This window comes from Macaca mulatta, chromosome 11 (assembly GCF_049350105.2).
Source record: "Macaca mulatta isolate MMU2019108-1 chromosome 11, T2T-MMU8v2.0, whole genome shotgun sequence".
NCBI classification, from domain to species: domain Eukaryota; kingdom Metazoa; phylum Chordata; class Mammalia; order Primates; family Cercopithecidae; genus Macaca; species Macaca mulatta.
In genome coordinates, this window is record NC_133416.1 from 121,607,862 (window position 1) to 121,624,662 (window position 16,801).

At 43.1% G+C, this 16,801-nt stretch overlaps 1 protein-coding gene across 2 annotated transcripts in view; it reads right to left on the reverse strand.

Moving 5' to 3' along the window:
• Positions 1 to 3,667: 3,667 nt before the first annotated feature.
• Positions 3,668 to 16,801, reverse strand: part of TBX5 (T-box transcription factor 5) — a 53,339-nt gene continuing 40,205 nt past the window's right edge. For both annotated transcript variants that reach the window (XM_015152892.3, XM_001111737.5), the window contains exons 8-9: positions 14,851 to 15,077; positions 3,668 to 4,699 (exon numbers count right to left, since the gene is read on the reverse strand). In XM_015152892.3, the coding sequence (XP_015008378.1) occupies positions 4,125 to 4,699; positions 14,851 to 15,077 (802 nt within the window). In that variant the 3' untranslated portion in view covers positions 3,668 to 4,124. The remainder of the gene's footprint in view (positions 4,700 to 14,850; positions 15,078 to 16,801) is intronic.

Sequence of the window (16,801 nt, forward strand, 5' to 3'; positions counted from 1 at the left end):
TCCTTCAGACCAATTCCTCAAAGCAGAATTATCAGATTAAATGATTTGCACATTAAGACTTTTGATACATTTTGCAAACTCTTCTTGCAAAGGTTTATCTAATTTGTATTCCCAACCATTAGTTTATGCGATTTCCTACTTTCTCATTAGCGATAGGTAATATTATTTTTTAAATATACATTTGCCAAGTCAATGATTTAAAAAATTATATTTAACTTGCATTTCATTGATTAAAGTCTTTCAAGCATTTGTTGAACATCTACTTGTTAAATACTTCACTGGAAACTTTCACAGATATTATCTCACTTAAATGCACAACAGTTTTTTGAAGCATGTAGAATATCTTTTTTTTTTTTTTTTTTTTTTTTTTTTTTTTTTTTTTTTTTTTGTAGAGACAGAGGTCTTGCTATATTGCTCAGACTTATTCCTGGGCTTAAGCAATCCTCCATCCTTGGCCTCCCAAAGTGTTGAAATCACAGGCATGAGCTACCAAATCCAGCCAATTATCTCCTTTTTATAGAGGAGGAAACTTAAGGCTTGGGCTAACTTAGGTTTCACGGTAAACCCTGCCACACACCAGCTGTGTAATCTGGGGGGAATTTTCAACCTCTCTGAGCTCAAGAATACTAACGAGCTGACCCTCTTGAAAGTTCTTGTGTTTCTTCTACCCTATAAGCTTGGGTCCCAAACTGTAGAGGACCAGAAGCCAGGCAGATGCTGTAATACTCCTCTCCTGAACGCAAAAAAAAAAACCCTACCATCTCACATATCCAGAGTCTGTCCTCTGCGACTTTAGAAATTACCTGGAAAAGAGCCTATCACAATTAGTAGGTCCTGTACGAGTAAAGATATCGACCGCACATAGTGGAATGTTCCTACATGTTACTGAATGAAGGAATGTGAACTCGGTGATCGACAAACCTACATGTCATTCCTCCATCACAATTTCTGCCTCAGGACATTTGCACACGTTATTCCCTCTGTCTGCAATCCTTTTCCTCCCAACCTTTTACCTGATTAATTCCTACTCATCACTAGGGCTATGCTCAAGAGTCACCTCCCCCAGATGGCGTTAGGACCCCTTGCCTTATCCCTTTATGCCATCGTGCAGTCTGTCTTTGTAGTAATTTCCACTGCCGCAATCCACTGAGGATGCACATAATTTCCTAAAGGCTGTTTCTCTCACTAAATGGTAAGTTCCAAAGGAGACAGCCCCTCTCTTTTTGTTCACTGCTGTGTCCCCGGTACTTACCACACGTCCAGTCTAAAGCAAGCACCCACCAAATATATTATCGGAATGTAACAATGTGCGTTGTGCCTTACCATGGTTTTATCAACACCATGATGAAACGACATTAACTCTTGGACATTGTATCCTTAATCCTACTGATTCAGTGAAAAGATCCACTATAACAATCGTTTGGAACCCAAAGAGGTTAACCTGTATTGGTTATGAAATGACAGTGTCCCTTGTCTGATTTGTGAAACTTGCTGTGAACATGTTTTTAACGATTTTCCAATGGTGGCAATTGTTTGAGCTGTGGGGTGGGGACGCTGATTCCTAATTTGGATGATGTTCCTCTGAAAGGATAAGACTGACTGTCGTATAGAGTTGATAAAATTAGTTTCAAAGGCAATTTTTTCAAAGGCAACTCTTTAAAAAAAAAAAAACTGAACCCATCAGAATAAATATCTATTTGGAGCACAGTCAGAACCTGTTCAGTGGAACTTTACTAATGCAGTCCTTTGGGGGAACAGGAAAGCCACTGACCTAGTTTCTCCATTGCACTTGAAATAAGCTGAATTGTCATTTCTTTATAATTAATTCACACTTCTCAGGGCTTCTTTGCCTGGGAAAGGTCCCAGGAGACCTGATTAAATGAATAATTTGTAATCAACAAGCCAATTGTTTCTTTTTCAAGGGGATGTGGCATATTTGATAGCTCTTGATAATTTGAGGGGTGTGGGCATCAAAATTACAAAAACAGAACAAATCTGCAGCACAAATGTACTCACCAATTTGCTGCTCTCTTCTGTCCCATATGTGTTCTAGAGGTCAAGTTCACAAAGCCTAGATCCATGGATTTAAGATAAATATCGGATTCACTAACGGTTCATAAAGTTATTTGCAGTGGAACCTCCAAAATGCCTGGCTCCAACAATTAATTCAGAGAAAGAGATTCTTGAAAAACCCAAACATTAGGTGTTACATATAGTATGACCGACACCGTTTTAAATCAGTCGGAATTCCTAAAGACTTTTCTTCTCCAATGCCTACACAAATTCCATTAAAACAAACAACCTCATTCCAGGGATATAAACCAGTGGGTACATATGTTCAGCTTCATCACACTCAAGGACAATGGATCCCAAATTCCCCTGAGATGGGCATGAGAAATCACGTGGGGTGAGAAATTCACATGCAAGACAACCCCTTCCTGTTTCCTCCACTTCCTATCCCCTCTATTCAGTCGGTAGAAAGAATATGAAAAAAAAAAAATGGGTGTTCAAGTTCCTTGTACTTGTTTAAGCACATGGTATTTATTAGGCATTAATTGGCACACAAATATAAGGCACGAGTACTTAGTCCTCACCCTCCCCCCTTAGCAACATTAAAAGACATAATCGCATAGGGACACTCACTTACAAACACACTCGCACTCTCTCACGTACTTAAACACACTCAGCCTCACATCTTACCCTGTTCTGTTTATTAGGGTCTGTTTAAAAAAAAGGAAAAAAACTTCTTTTTAATCAAAAAAAGCAAAGCACATTCGAAAGAGGAAAAAAACAAAAAAACACAAACTTGGTTTTGAGTATCAATAAAATTAAAAGCTCTTGGCCAGCTCGTATGCTGGGTTTCATTTCATGTTATTACTTAATTAGAATTCCTATTTATAAATAAATAGTACCAGTAAAATATTACATCTGAAGAACCCTACCATAACGCTTTACTTACACACTTTTTTTTAATACTGTTTTCGGCTTTCAGTAAACACAGTTTTGGGTCGGCATTGGTGTGGGCGTGGTATCTTTGGAGAGACATCATCGGTGACCGTGTCTTGCCTCTTCTGTAGGAATCATGCATTTTGCTTCACATCCAGTTTGGATTGTTGGTGATGGAGGTTTGGAAGGTTGGGCTGGTCTTGGTTTTTTTTTTCAATTTTTTTTTTTTTTAATCAGGAAGAATATTTATTTTGGCTTTCTGTCCACAACTCTTGTCAACACAGACCTTGCACTGTTATCACAGTCCTGCCTGCATGTAAACCGGGGCTTTTTAAGTTTTTCAAAGCAAGCTTTCCGGAAGGGAAGCTATAGGCCGTTTTAGCGACAGACAGCTGGAAAGACAGAGCTGGCAAGACGGTAGGGCTGAATAAGACAGGATGCCAGGGGGCGTCAGCGTTATCCTGACTCCATGGGTAAGTAAAGGCAAAACTGAGCATGTGATACTGGAGAAGGCAGGACAAAACCAAAGCAAATGGGGACATAGGGAGGCTTTTCAGAAACATCGCATGGCAGAGGTAGGTGCTTTTCTTAGTCAAGGGGAAGGGTGAATTTAGGTTTCAGGGGTGGTTTACTTGAAGGGAATCCCGCAAGTACACATTTTGATATATACTTGCCTCAGACCTCCCCCCAAATAAGGGACTGGGTCCCATTAAGAAAATTGAAAGAAAAAAATATATTATCATTTATTATATAACAATGTCAACATTAACACCAAGACAAGGAAAGACTCCAGCTATGCACTAGGGAAAAACACTCAACCAGGCAAGACTTTCTAGAGCCCAGAAGAAGGAATGGGGGAAGAGATCTGGGGAGTGGTGTGAATGTGGCTGGTTGATGAGTGTGGTGGTCGTGGGGGGTGGGACTCAGCTTTTTGTGTTTGTCTTTTTAAGTTTTGAGACAAAACAAGAAAGTCACATTTTTAAAATTGTGGTTTCAAGCTACTGATTAGATCAGCATCCAGCGACCTTGAGTGCAGATGTGAACATTGGGTGAAATGAAAAATCTTGTCCGTGGGGTTCTCTTGGCTACTGTCTCTCTCCTTCTCTCTCTTTCTCCTCTCTCTCTCTCTCTCTCTCTGTCTCTCTCTAGGAAATGTCTGTTGTGAAGCAGGCCTCGCTTTAGCTATTGTCGCTCCACTCTGGCACCATGCCAACTCCATGCACAGAGTGGTACTGATGTGGGGACAGAGTCCTTGGCATGCCATGCGAGTAGAGGAACTCGGGGGGCTGAAGGGTGCCAGGGGACTGCAGGCCAGTCTGAGGCCCACACTGCCTGACCACAGGCTGGTGGGCCACGGAGGTCTGGTGCTGGAACATTCCCTCTCCCAGCTGTGGGGAGCCATGGTTGGCCATGCCTGCCAGCCGGGGGACCAGGGGCCCCGAGGTGAAGTGAGCAGAGAAGTGCTGGTAGGGTAGCCTGTCCATGGGCTGCACGGTGGTGACAGTGCAGCTGCTGTAGGAAGGCATGCTTGGCCACGTGTTGCAGCTGATGTCCTCCAGGCTGGGCACAGGCTCACTGGGGGGCGCAGAGCTGGCATACATGCAGGCCTGCCGCTGTGCCGACTCTGTCCTGTAGGAGGCACCCAGGCCCTGCTGCTGTGGGTAGCCTGAGCGGTAGAAGGAATCTTCTTCACTGGGTGATGTCTCCATGTAGGGCTTCTTATAGGGATGGTCTGTGGTGGAACATTCTTCCTCTGTGAAGACAGGAGAGACAGCAGTGAGGCCAGGAGCAGGCACCAAGCAGCTAAAAGTGGAGACAGTTATTTGGCCAAAGTACTGAAGAATAAAGCCTGAGAGATGGTTAGCCCTAACTACCATTCTGAAAACAAAAGAAGGGGGTGGACTGTAATGGTTAAGACCTTAGGCTATGGAGTTCTATGCAAATAGTTTCACCTTTCTGGGTTCAGCTTCTTCATCTACAAGATGGAAAGGGTAATAATAGCATTTCCTACAAAGGGCAGTGTTAAGAATTAAAGGGAAAATACATGAAGCACTTAGTCCAGAGCCCAGAAACACTCAATAAATAGCAACTAACCAGGTGCAGTGGTGCATGCCCATAGTTCCAGCTGCTTGGGAGGCCAAGAAAAGAGGATCACTTGAGCCCAGGAGTTTGAGACCAGCCTGGGCAACATAGTGAGAACTTCCATCTCAAAAATAAATAAATAGCAATTATTATTATCTTTCCTCTTCTCCAGCATGTAAATTTCACAAAAGCAGGACATTGTCTGCCTTATCCGTCACTTTATTCCCAGAACCTGGTAAATACCTACTATTAACAAGAGCATCAACAATAAGTCAAAACAAACACATATAGTGTGTACTCTGCGTAGCACGATTCTAAGCACTCTCCATAAAGTAACACATTTAATCCTCACAACAACCCTACCAGGTGGGTTTTATTATTATCCTTATCTTACAGATGAGAAAAAAAAGGACTCATGGAGGTTAAGAAACTTGCCCAAGGTTTTACATGGCTGATAAACAGTAGATCCAGGATTAGAATCCAAGTAGTCTGACTACAAAGTCCTTGTTTTCCACTGTCTTGATACATAGAGAAGGCATGCAATAAATATTTGTATGATGGATGGATGGATGGATGGATGCATGGATGAGTGGGAGGGAGCTTGAATGAATGTTCAAATGCTTTCCTGATTCTTTATGTGAGCAGGTGCCTAGTTAATACTTGTTAAGTTGGTACAAGTTAATGTGTTGCTGTTTCCTGCTGAGCAAGTCACTTCCCTTCCCTGTGCACTAGTTATTTCCTAGTGTAGGGCAGTGGAGATAGTTCTGTCTCTGAAAGGGGGTCTCGTTTCACCACTTTGGGGCCACTGGCCCCTTTGAAAACAAGCAAAAGTGCTGGGCTCTTTCCTAGAAAACTACATTGAAACACAGTGTTTTGAAAACTGCATGTGCATACAAGGCTTTGCATACAATTTCAGGGAGTTCAAAAACTCCCTAAAACGCAGACGCCAGGTTAAGAAGCCTAGACGTGTCTGGATTTGAATCAGGCTCCTTTACTTAATAACTGTGTGATACTAGCAGGGCATCTATGCTCAGAGACTCATCATCATCTCTGAATCAAAGTGAGTAATACTTACCTTACTGGGTAGCTAAGAACTAAGTAAGATTGAACATATAAGTCTCCTGATTTCCGTCAACATGAACAGCTCTTGTTGCAGGGGTAACACCACCAGTCAAGCTCATGGCAGACATAATTCACAATAATACCCTCAAGGTATTCCCTTCAGGGGAAGCAATGCTTGGGGATATCTACCAAGGTGTAAACCTCAACACAGACTCATTACTTATCTGAAATTTTACCTTCCAAACTGAAAATTCTCTTTCCTCATCTTTCTGTCTCTTTCTAGTCAATAAATGTTAAGGAGTTATGTCTGTCTTTGGAGAAGTGAAGAAAAATGAAACACTGGGGCATCCATGCAACTCACTGTGATGGCTGATGGCCATGAAAACAGAATGCTGAACTAAATAACAAGAGGAAATGATCAGAGCTATTATTTATTGAGTACCTACTATGTGACCTTACTCTTCATCTCACAGTAATTCCTCAATTACAGTGTCTGCTGTAATGCCTGTCTCATAAAGGAAGAACTAAGGCTCAGAGAAGTGACTTGCCCAAGGTCACATGGCTGAGAAGGAACAGAGGCTGGAATCCAAGCCAGGTTGGATTGACCTTGCCTACACGCCTTGCTTCCAACTCTCTAGATTTCTAATATCCAGTGCCACTCATGCAATCATATAACAGATAATTACCGAGCTGCTCCAAAGTGCTAGGTATTGTGCCAGGTGCTGGAGATAGAGTGGTGAACAGGGTAGACATGATCCTGTTTTTGGTGCATGTCCTCAATCCCAGTCCATCCTACCATGAGCAGTAAGTGAGGGAGGCTGACACTCTGTGACTGAGAGGTGGTCCTCAGATATAAAGACACTAGTAAGCCATTGACTCAAGAGTAAATCCTTTGACTTTGGACTGGCTTGTAAAACAGTTCCCCAACCCAGGTACAGTAGATTGCGTTTGGGTTCCACCAACCAGCTCCATTTGTATCAATGTCCAAGTGACACCCACAGATAAGCCAAAAGTGTCCACAAACAAAACATATCTGTGTTAGGGTTGTGCCCACTTAACGGCAAGCAAACTTATTTTCAGCTAGACTCCTTCTGGGCCACATCTGGGATCTATAGGATGCCCAAAAAGTTTGTACCAAAAAAAAAACTATGAAAAACACATTCTTCCAGGTGTTCTATCTACATCATGCCAATCATGCAGATGTTTGAAAACATCCAGATGAGTGAACGGCCACATTTTTCACATTTTAACTGTGCGGTTGTGTGTGTGTGTGTGTGTGTGTGTGTGTGTGTGTGTGTGTGTGTTTGGAGTCTTGAAGACATTGCTATACTCAGCTTCGTTTTGTCCTCACCACCTCCTCCCTTGATTCCTTTCCTTCCATTCTTCCTTCCACCCCCCAGATTCATAAACCTGAGTGTTTCCATTGTTGCTGGAATCATAACTTTTGGGCTTTCCATTTAACCAGGCTGTTCCCCTTTTCAATAATAGAAAGTACAGCTGCAGGGCATCCTTGGCAAGAGAAAAAAAAACAACAAGGCAAACTAACTATTCTCAAGTTTCTGATCCCCTTCCAGATTTGTTACAAGTAAAAAAGGAAGAATAATAAGAAAACGGCCGGAACACATTTTGGAAAATCGTAAAATTATACATTCCAGTCTTTAATACCCCAAAGATCTAATGCAGAGCACTAAGAAAAACTCAATCTTGGTTTATTGATAAAAGCAAGTACTGAATATTCTCAAATTCCTCTCAGGCCTCATCACATTGTGAAGAAATTCCAACTCAAGGATCCACATTTCAGGTCAGTCATGATAAATGCTCTGGATGTAATCTCTGTGTTTATTTTGGTTATGGCTCAGTTTGTTTCCGTTTTTCTTTTTACTTTTTGAGAGCCCAGTAACTGTTCAACAGCAAAGACCTATCTCCAGCCAAGTCATGATTAGCTTTCAGGGTTGGTAAATGGGCTAGAGTTAAGTATCAAGTCTTCTGATGAGATGAGTCCACAACTCGGCTTCAGAAAGTTGCATATTAAGAGTGGTCAATTACATTGCAACTATCCTAAACCCAAATGAGTCTCTTAGGTAACAGTAAAGTTCCTCCTGATTCTGACCATTCATGACATCATGGTGCTGTAGAAAACCCTAGTACTTTGGACTTTTCTAGATGTTTTTGATTCTAGATAAAGTGACTTTAGTATTGTATCCAGGGCACACATATTAAGGCACAGAGTTATGGCTCCAGTGCTCACTGGCCATGTGACTGTGGATGAATCACTCGGTCATTCCAATCTTAGTTCTTGATTGTAAGTGGAGATAATACCTGAGCTTTTTATGACATTTAATTTGAGGTAATACTAAGTGCAGTGGAGTTTTTATCTTCCTTGCACATAAGGCATTCAAATCTTGTCTGTCCAAATGACCTGGGTCCATTCTCTTTTCCCTCTTTCTCTTTTGGAAGACTGGACAGATAGCATTCTGAAAGCTGTCCCATACTTAGAAATATTTGGGTAGATTACAGAGCTGGAAAGCTCACAGAGTGCTTTCAAATACTAATCCTATTGAGTAAATATTGTCACTATTCTCAAATGGGTCATTTCTCTTGCCAATTCAGTTCATTCAGATGAAGAACCATTGTCGAGTCTTCCCAGACAGAGACCCTGAAACTCAGAGTAGTAATCTTTCTAGCTGAGTGACCTTCAGCAAGTTGGGAAGGTGGCTATAATTCAGGCCTTCTGACTCACAAAGCGGTGCTCATTCTGACAAATGGTCCCAGGCTTTCTATTTCATGCAACCCTACATGCTCAGCCAACATGAAAAGGTAGCAAACCTTGACTCTTATGGATGAGTAGATAGATGGATGGGTGGGTGAATGCATGGGTAGATGTATGGGTGGGTGGATGGGGGGATGGATGAATTAGTGAGAGGATCGATGGATGAGTGGGTGGATGAGTGAGTGGATGAGTGGGTGGATGGATGGGTGGTTGGATGGGTGAATGGATGCGTGGATGGGTGGGTGGGTAGATGGGTGAATGGATAGATGGGTGAATGGATGAGTGAGTGGATGGATGAGTGGGTGGATGGGTAGGTAGACAGATGGGTTGATAGATGGGTGGGGGGATGGATAAGTGGGTGGATAGGTGAGTGGATGGGTTGGGGGATGGGTGGATGGATGAGTGGGTGGATGGATGAGTGAGTGGATGGATGAGTGGGTGGATGGATGAGTGAGTGGATAGATAGATGATTGATGAATGGGTGGATGGAGGAATGAGTGAGTGGGTGGATGGGTGGGTGGACGCGTGAATGGTGGGTGGATGGATGGGTGGGTGGGCGGATGAGTGGGTGGATGACTGGTTTTTTGTTTTTGTTGTTGTTATTTGTTTTTGATGTCCCCATGCTCTTAGCTCTTAGCATAAAGTAGGAAGAGTTGGAATGGTATTGTGGGAAGATTCTCAACTGGAAATCAAAAGAGTCAGTTCCAAATATCAGCTAGTCACTACCTGAAATCATTATATTTACTTACTGGCTTATTATATGTCCCATCCAGTAAGAATACAAGTTTCTTGAGAGCAGGAGCCTTTTCCACCGTGTCCTCCACTTATCTCAAGCACCTAGCACAGTGTCCATTATACATTAAGTGCTCAATAAATGAAGATTAACCTGATGCATCCGTCCCAGTTCTGCCACTCATCAGCCACATAAGCTTAGAATCTAACCCTGTCTCTTGGTTCTCCATTAGACCCCTGCAAAATAGAGATGGGTGGCATCTCCCCTGGTTCAAAGACTGCTGCAGGGAGCTGGAGAATCAGCAAAGGAATGGATGTGAAATCTCATTTTAAAACACACAGCACTGAGAAAATGCACCCTGCAAAGCCCTTTTCCATATCTAATTCCCCGTCCCCTCTCAATCTCTAACTTTCCTTTGAATATCTGATTCAGTTCCTGGCTATGCTAGAATCTTTATTTGGGTTGCTTTTGCTTTATAATGTGAGTTAGGGTGAGAGTCAGGGGTGGGAGGGAGAAAGACAGACAAGTGCTCTCCCAGGCCCTGGGGACCTGGATTTGATTGAGTGGCATTGATAAAAGACCTTCCCAGCTTTTTTGGCTCAATCCATTGGGAGAGATAGTTTGGAGACAGCCGGTTCCAAACACAAGGAGCCCTCTGGCCTGCCTGCCTGAGCCTGACTCCTGGACTCATTGGAAAGGAGACAGACAATGAGGGGAAGTCAGATAGTGGGGCAGGCAGGGGCCGGGGGGAAAACCACCCATGGAGTTATCACTTAACGAGAATCCCAACTGGAAGGAAACCTCAGCTGATTCCTTATCACTTTACAATGTGGAGGCTGATGATGAATTGCTATTTGTTGTCTCCTAGGCAGGACAGAGAGCCCTTGGCTGGAATGTTCCCTGTCACTGGGAGCTCCCTTTTGGGGGTGGAGGGAGGTGAGAAGGGCAGAGGTTTCTGGAAAGGTGAAAGGATTTCTCCAGGGTGCACACCCCATTCACCCCAAGCCCACAGGCCTCAGTGTACATCTCAAGCCAGGCCACTCATGAGCTGGGTGACTTCGGGTAAGTTCCCCAGTGTTGGTTTCCAAATCCACAAAGAAGGGGCAATTCTTCACCTTGTTATCACCAACCCGCCACTAAGACCTGATTCCACCCACATCTCCAGCTTCTCCCCACACCCTGGTCGGAGCCACCATCTCCTGTTTCAGACCGCATGACGGCCTTTCAATGGGTCTCTGGTGCCAACTAAATAGTCCTGTGCTATCATAGCAAAGTGACGGCTTCCAAATAAAGAACTTAGGCATGTTACTCACAAATCTAAATCCCTCCAATGGATGTGCACTGGTGGTAGGATAAAATTGGACGTCCTTCATTAAAATGGCTTATACAGGTTGCCATCTCGCTGGTCCCTGCCTTTCTCTCTAGCCCTCATCCCCCACCACTTTGCCCTCGCCCTGAGTGCCAACATCCCAGCCTTCTGTTCAGTCCCAGGGGGCGGGCTCTCCCTCAGCCAAGGGGCTTCATGCATGCTTTCCTCTATGTGTGGATACCCTCACACCTCCCACTTCTCCTATCCAACACTCACTCTCCTCCGATCTCAGTCTCAATGCTTCCCTGATCTCCCACCCTAGACTGACATTCCAGTTTGATATTCCTTAACACTTTGCATATCTTCTTTATAGCATTCAATCATTTATTTTATTTTATTTATTTTATTTTTTTCTTTGAGACAGGGTCTCACTATGTCACCCAAGTTGGAGTGCAGTGGTGCAATCACAGCTCACTGCAGCCTCGAACTCCTGGGCTCAAGTAATCCTCCCATCTCAGCCTCCTGGGTTAGCTAGTACCACAGGCATGTGCCAACACACCAGGCTAATTTTTTATTTTTTGTAGAGATGGAGTCTCACTATGTTGCCCAGGCTAGTCTCAACTCTTGGGCTCAAGCAATCCTCCAACCTTAGCCTCTCAAAATGCTGAGATTACAGGTAGGAGTCCCATGCCAGGCTTCACAATTTCAATTAAGCAATTTATAATTACTTGTGTAATGTCTGACCTGCTTGCAACAGTGTGAGCTTCATAAGGGTAGGCCTGAGGCAAGCACGTGTTTATTGAGCACTCATAGGTGCCAGGCACTGTTCTAGGTGCTTTCTGTGGATGATCTCATGTCCTCTCATCACAACCATATCAAACAGGTGCTATTGTTATTCTCACTTTGCACAAAAGATAGGTGAGGCCCAGGAAGGTAAAACAACTCGCCCATGGGCACACAGCTGCAAAGTGTCGGCAACTGTGAGTATTTCTACAATGGATCAGCCCCCAACTCCATCTCCCGCAGTGGCCCCTCCAAGTTGATTTTAAGTTCATCCGAGGATCCATTAAACACTCCATGAAAGTCAAGTCATAACCTAAGAGGTTTGTGAACCTTGCATTCAAAGCCTCCCCGCCGCATCCTTCAGGAATGCATTTATAAGGATGCTGCTGTAAATATTGAACCTAAAAAGCACCATGATCCTTTTTAACTTCTTCCTGCCCGTCTTTTGGTCTGGCATTAATTTAATCGATTAGAGCTCCCTAATTCAAACCTGGTGAGCTCTTAATCAGCATGTCTGACCCAGTCTCAAAGACAGATCTTCAGTGGAAAATGAAATTTTGAGATTGTAGCAGATGAGCAAAGGTAACCAAGACAGTATAGAGTGGTGGTGAAACGCACAGGTTTAGAATCTGCAGACCACGCTGGGGTTCAAGAACCACTGGCAGTTTTTGTTTGGAACCTTTCTGAGCCTCAGTTTCCCCATTGGTAAAGTGGGCTAATAATAGCATCTACTCCATAGTGTTGTCGAAAAAGCTTGATCTGGGACTTAGGAAGGGCACCCTTAAATATAATATAAAACAGAATCTCTATTCAGGGACCTGTAACCCATGGGACATTCTTAACCTCCTGCTCGTGCCTAAAGAGGCAGACATATTTGCAGGCATCTGGTCTCCAGTCCATCCGGCAGCAGATGTGCCGGGAGTCATGCCAGGGGGCCTGTTGGAGTGATATTGCTCAGGCCTTTGAGATTCAAGGAGTTTGGATTGGCTTCAGGTAAGTCTGGAAGTCAGGCCTCACCCAGGTCAGCTCCCAGCCCCATGTAAATACCAATGACAGCTCTTCCCTCCTTTAAAACACAAGATTGGTAAGTGTCAAATAGTCAAACTGTGTTACTTTCCTCATGTAACCCCAGCTCCAGAAAAAGCTACCAAAGCATCCATTCCCACTGGTTGTTAGTTAGCGAGTTGTTTTCTCCTAAAGGTCTAGGCACTGGGCACTGGATTCACAAAGGCTTGTGTTGACCACTAAGGCTGTGAGATTCAACAGGCCACTTTGTAGATTAACATTGGTGTCGTTTAGAGCAAAATAGTTACTACTTTCTGAGTCAACCCTGAGATAACATATGATGTGTATGATTTTTTGACATCTTTGCACCAAGCCTATGAGATGAGTCGTATCCTGAGGCCAAATTTACAGATTTTTTTTTAAATGAGGCTTGGAAAGGTTAAGTAACTTGTCACTATTTATAAAAATTTTTAAATTGCAAAGGTGAACTTCATCCTGATTTATTCTGCAGACCATAAATGTAAGCTTTAGCCTACACCATCCCCTCTGCATCTGTCTTCCCAAGCTTTCACCTAGAGAGGCAGTCTTCTCTGGGCAGACTGATTAAATCAATGCCAGACCAAAAGACAAGAGGCAGATTCCTCCTGGGAATCACCTTCTGGAGTGATACCTGCCACATACCCAATCATAGCTACCACCTACTGGGTACTTGCTAAATATCAGATGCTTTAGGGAACATCATCATTTACAAAGTGAGAAACCAAGGCTAGGAGAGGCTAGACCTGAGTGAGGTCACACAAGAAGCAGGGAACAGAGATGAGATTTGAATCTGCATCTCTCTGTCCCCAAAGCCTGCAGTCTCCCCACCATGCCATCTACAGCTCACGCCAAGCAATGGTTCTAGCGAGCTGAACTCCACCACACCACCTGTGCCACACACCTCTATTCTGGCTCACAAGAAGGGCCACCAGGAAATTATTTCTTTAGCATAGCCCCTTTAGATTTGAATGACTTAGAAAAAAAAGCCATTCATTTCTCATGTGGCAAAAAAAAGAAAAAAAAAACCACGGAATGCCTCAGCTTAGTAGATTTAAATGGGGGATGAGATGGGAAAATCATTTGTGATGTGTGTGTGTGTGTGTGTGTGTGTGTGTGTGTGTGTGTGTGTGTGTTGGTTTTTATCAGAAAAAAAAAGAGTTCAAAATCCACTTGGGAGAAACACTGACACATATGCCAGAGAAACATTCACAGTCACAAGGGGTTTTCCTACATCATGTCTTGTAATACAATCAGGGACCACTCAAGCAACCTCCCTGCCTACCAGAGGGGGTTGCAAAATAAACTCCGTTTTCAGCTTTCCAGTCAATTCTTCCTCCTTAGTGGTTAAAAATAAAATGATGCAGTCTAGGTTCATAAAAAGATATCCAAAACACATTCTAAAGTTTCAAAGGAAAAAAAAAAGCAAGTTGCAAAATACATACAGTGTGATTTCATCCATATTAAAAGGTTTTTTAAGTGTTGGGTGTGGTGGCTTATGCTTGTAATCCCAGTACTTTGGGAAGCAAAGGCAGGTGGTCACTTGAGCCCAGGAGGTTGAGACCAGTCTGAGCAACATAGTGAGACCCTGTCTCTACAATAACAGAAAGAAATTTAGTAGAGTATGTGATTGCATGCCTGTAGTCCCAGCTACTAGGGAGGCTGATGTGAAAGGATCACTTAAGCCCAGGTGGCTGAGGCTGCAGTGAGCCATGATTGCACCACTGCACTCCAGCCTGGGTGATAGAGTGAGACTCTGTCTCAAAAAAAAAAAAAAAGTAAAAATAAATCTAGTTCAGTCTCTGCACTCTCCGTGTGTGTGTGTGTGTGTGTGTGTGTGTGTGTGTGTGTGTGTGTGCATGTGTGTATAAATGAATACAATAGGCCTGAATATTTCAAATAAGTTTTCTCCAAAGAAGGGGCTGGAACTGGAGGTGGGAACATGTCAAGGGAACTTTTAGTTTTAGCTGTATGGTTGAAATTTCTTATCTCCATGTATTTTTGTGTTGTTTACATTTTTAAATAAATAAAGTAAATAAATGCATACTCCTTCCCCCGAACCCCAACCCAAGGAAAGGAAAAGGTAAGAAAGCAAGCAAATTGACCAGGGGTGATCACACTCACCTTTCCTCTTGGTGCAATGGTAAATTTGGCTATGCTCCTGGGGCAGTGGGTATGGGTTGGGTGGAGGCAGGAGGTCCTGGGAGGGGCCAGAAACACCATTCTCACACTGGTATTGGGACCCCAAATTGGATGAGGTGGAGAGAGCTCGAGACTCGCTGCTGAAAGGACTGTGGTTGGAGGCCACTTTTTGCCTCACGGTGCTCCTGGGGACCACGGGATATTCTTTACTGAAAGAGAAAAGATGGGAGATAGTGCTTATCAGTGCCCTGATACAGATTTCCTGAGCGGCTGAACCAGGCATGAGAGAATCACCAGAAAAGTCACAGAATAAGGGAAAAAAGGGGTCTTTAATGAATAAAATGATCCAGTTATATTCATGTCCATCACATTTCACAAATGTATACTTGGGTACTAATTTTTCATGCCTTATACATCAAGCAAGTAGATTTACCAACAGTTCTATACCAAAGCAGAAAAGTAAATAAACACCCCCAGTTAAGAACCGCTTTGAACAATCAATAAACACACATGGTATTTTGAAATATGTCAATTTAGTCTACGTATGTCTTTAAATTCTCTAATTTGAAAGCTAGTTAATCTGAGTATTTATTTAGACTTAAACTGTGGGTGTCCATCTTTAAGGTGGGGCTCAGGTCATTGCCCAAAGTTAGTAAAAACTGGTAGTTGACCACCTAGGAAGGTCAGGTATAATCCTAGGTTACTCTCATCTGGATAGATTGCTGCTAGTGTCTTAGAATTTCCTGCTGAGTTTCTGTCCTTGTGACCACTGATGAACTTAACTTCTCCACACCTTAGTTTTCCCATCTATAAAGCAGGGATAATGAATGTCCCCAGTTCAAAGGGCTGTTGATAGAAGAAATGGGTTAACGAGTTAATCATGAAAAGACTCAGAAAGGTACATGGCACACAGTAAATGCTCAACAAATGGCAACCATCATCATTACTGTTATTCTTTTGGGCAGAGAGAATAGAGGGAGGGAAAGAAAATGAGAAAGAAGGAGGAACAAGGACATAGAAGATTAAAAAATAAAAAGAGAAAAACAGCATGGGATCTAAGATTACGCAGCTCCCAATTCAGGCCCCATCCCTATCCCTTACGGGCTGTGTGTCCATCTGACATGCAACCCTCCCCTGAGCTTCAGGGCCCACACAGGCAAAGTGAGCATAATAAAAATTCCATGACATCATAGGTATAGCCTCCCTCAATGTGCTCAAAATCTGACCCCTCACACTCTTAGAATTGGTCCTCCACATTCCCTTACCTTCAGATTTCATACCAGGTGTTCCCATTTCTTTTCCTTAGAAGGACTCAGTAGAAACCTCTCCTGGGAAGAGGGAAAGTCGTGCTGTGCAGCACGAGGAGGCTCAAAGGAAATGAGAGAGGTGGGGAATGGATCAGATGTGGGAGGTTGCAGAGGAGTAGAGAGAAGTGGGGGCGGGGGGGTGCTTCAAGATAAAAGGGACAAAGAGAGAAATAGCCAAGTATGTGAAACAAGAAGAGCTTGACCCCTAACATCCCATATCCAGCATTTAGGATGGGGATAGGGAATCTTGGGCATGGCATTTACAAACTGCATATATTGCTATACAGCATTTATAAAATATTTTGGTAACTATATTTCAAACATAACTGGCTTCCCTTGTAACCTATGTATTCTATTTCATGCATTTAATCATATTATTCTTAGAGATGATTCATAGACTTCAACACACTGCCAGAGAAACCCATGGCATCAAACAGGTTAAGAACCCTAGAAGGAGCATGTGTCAGTAAATTCCAAACTTCAGTCAGACACAATATTCACCATGACATAGAACCATCCATTCTTTAACTTATGACATTTTAAAAATTAACCATTTATCCAAATAAGTTAAGCTTCACTATAAGTGATCATATCTGTGAAATTACAGGCTTGTGGTGCTAATTATA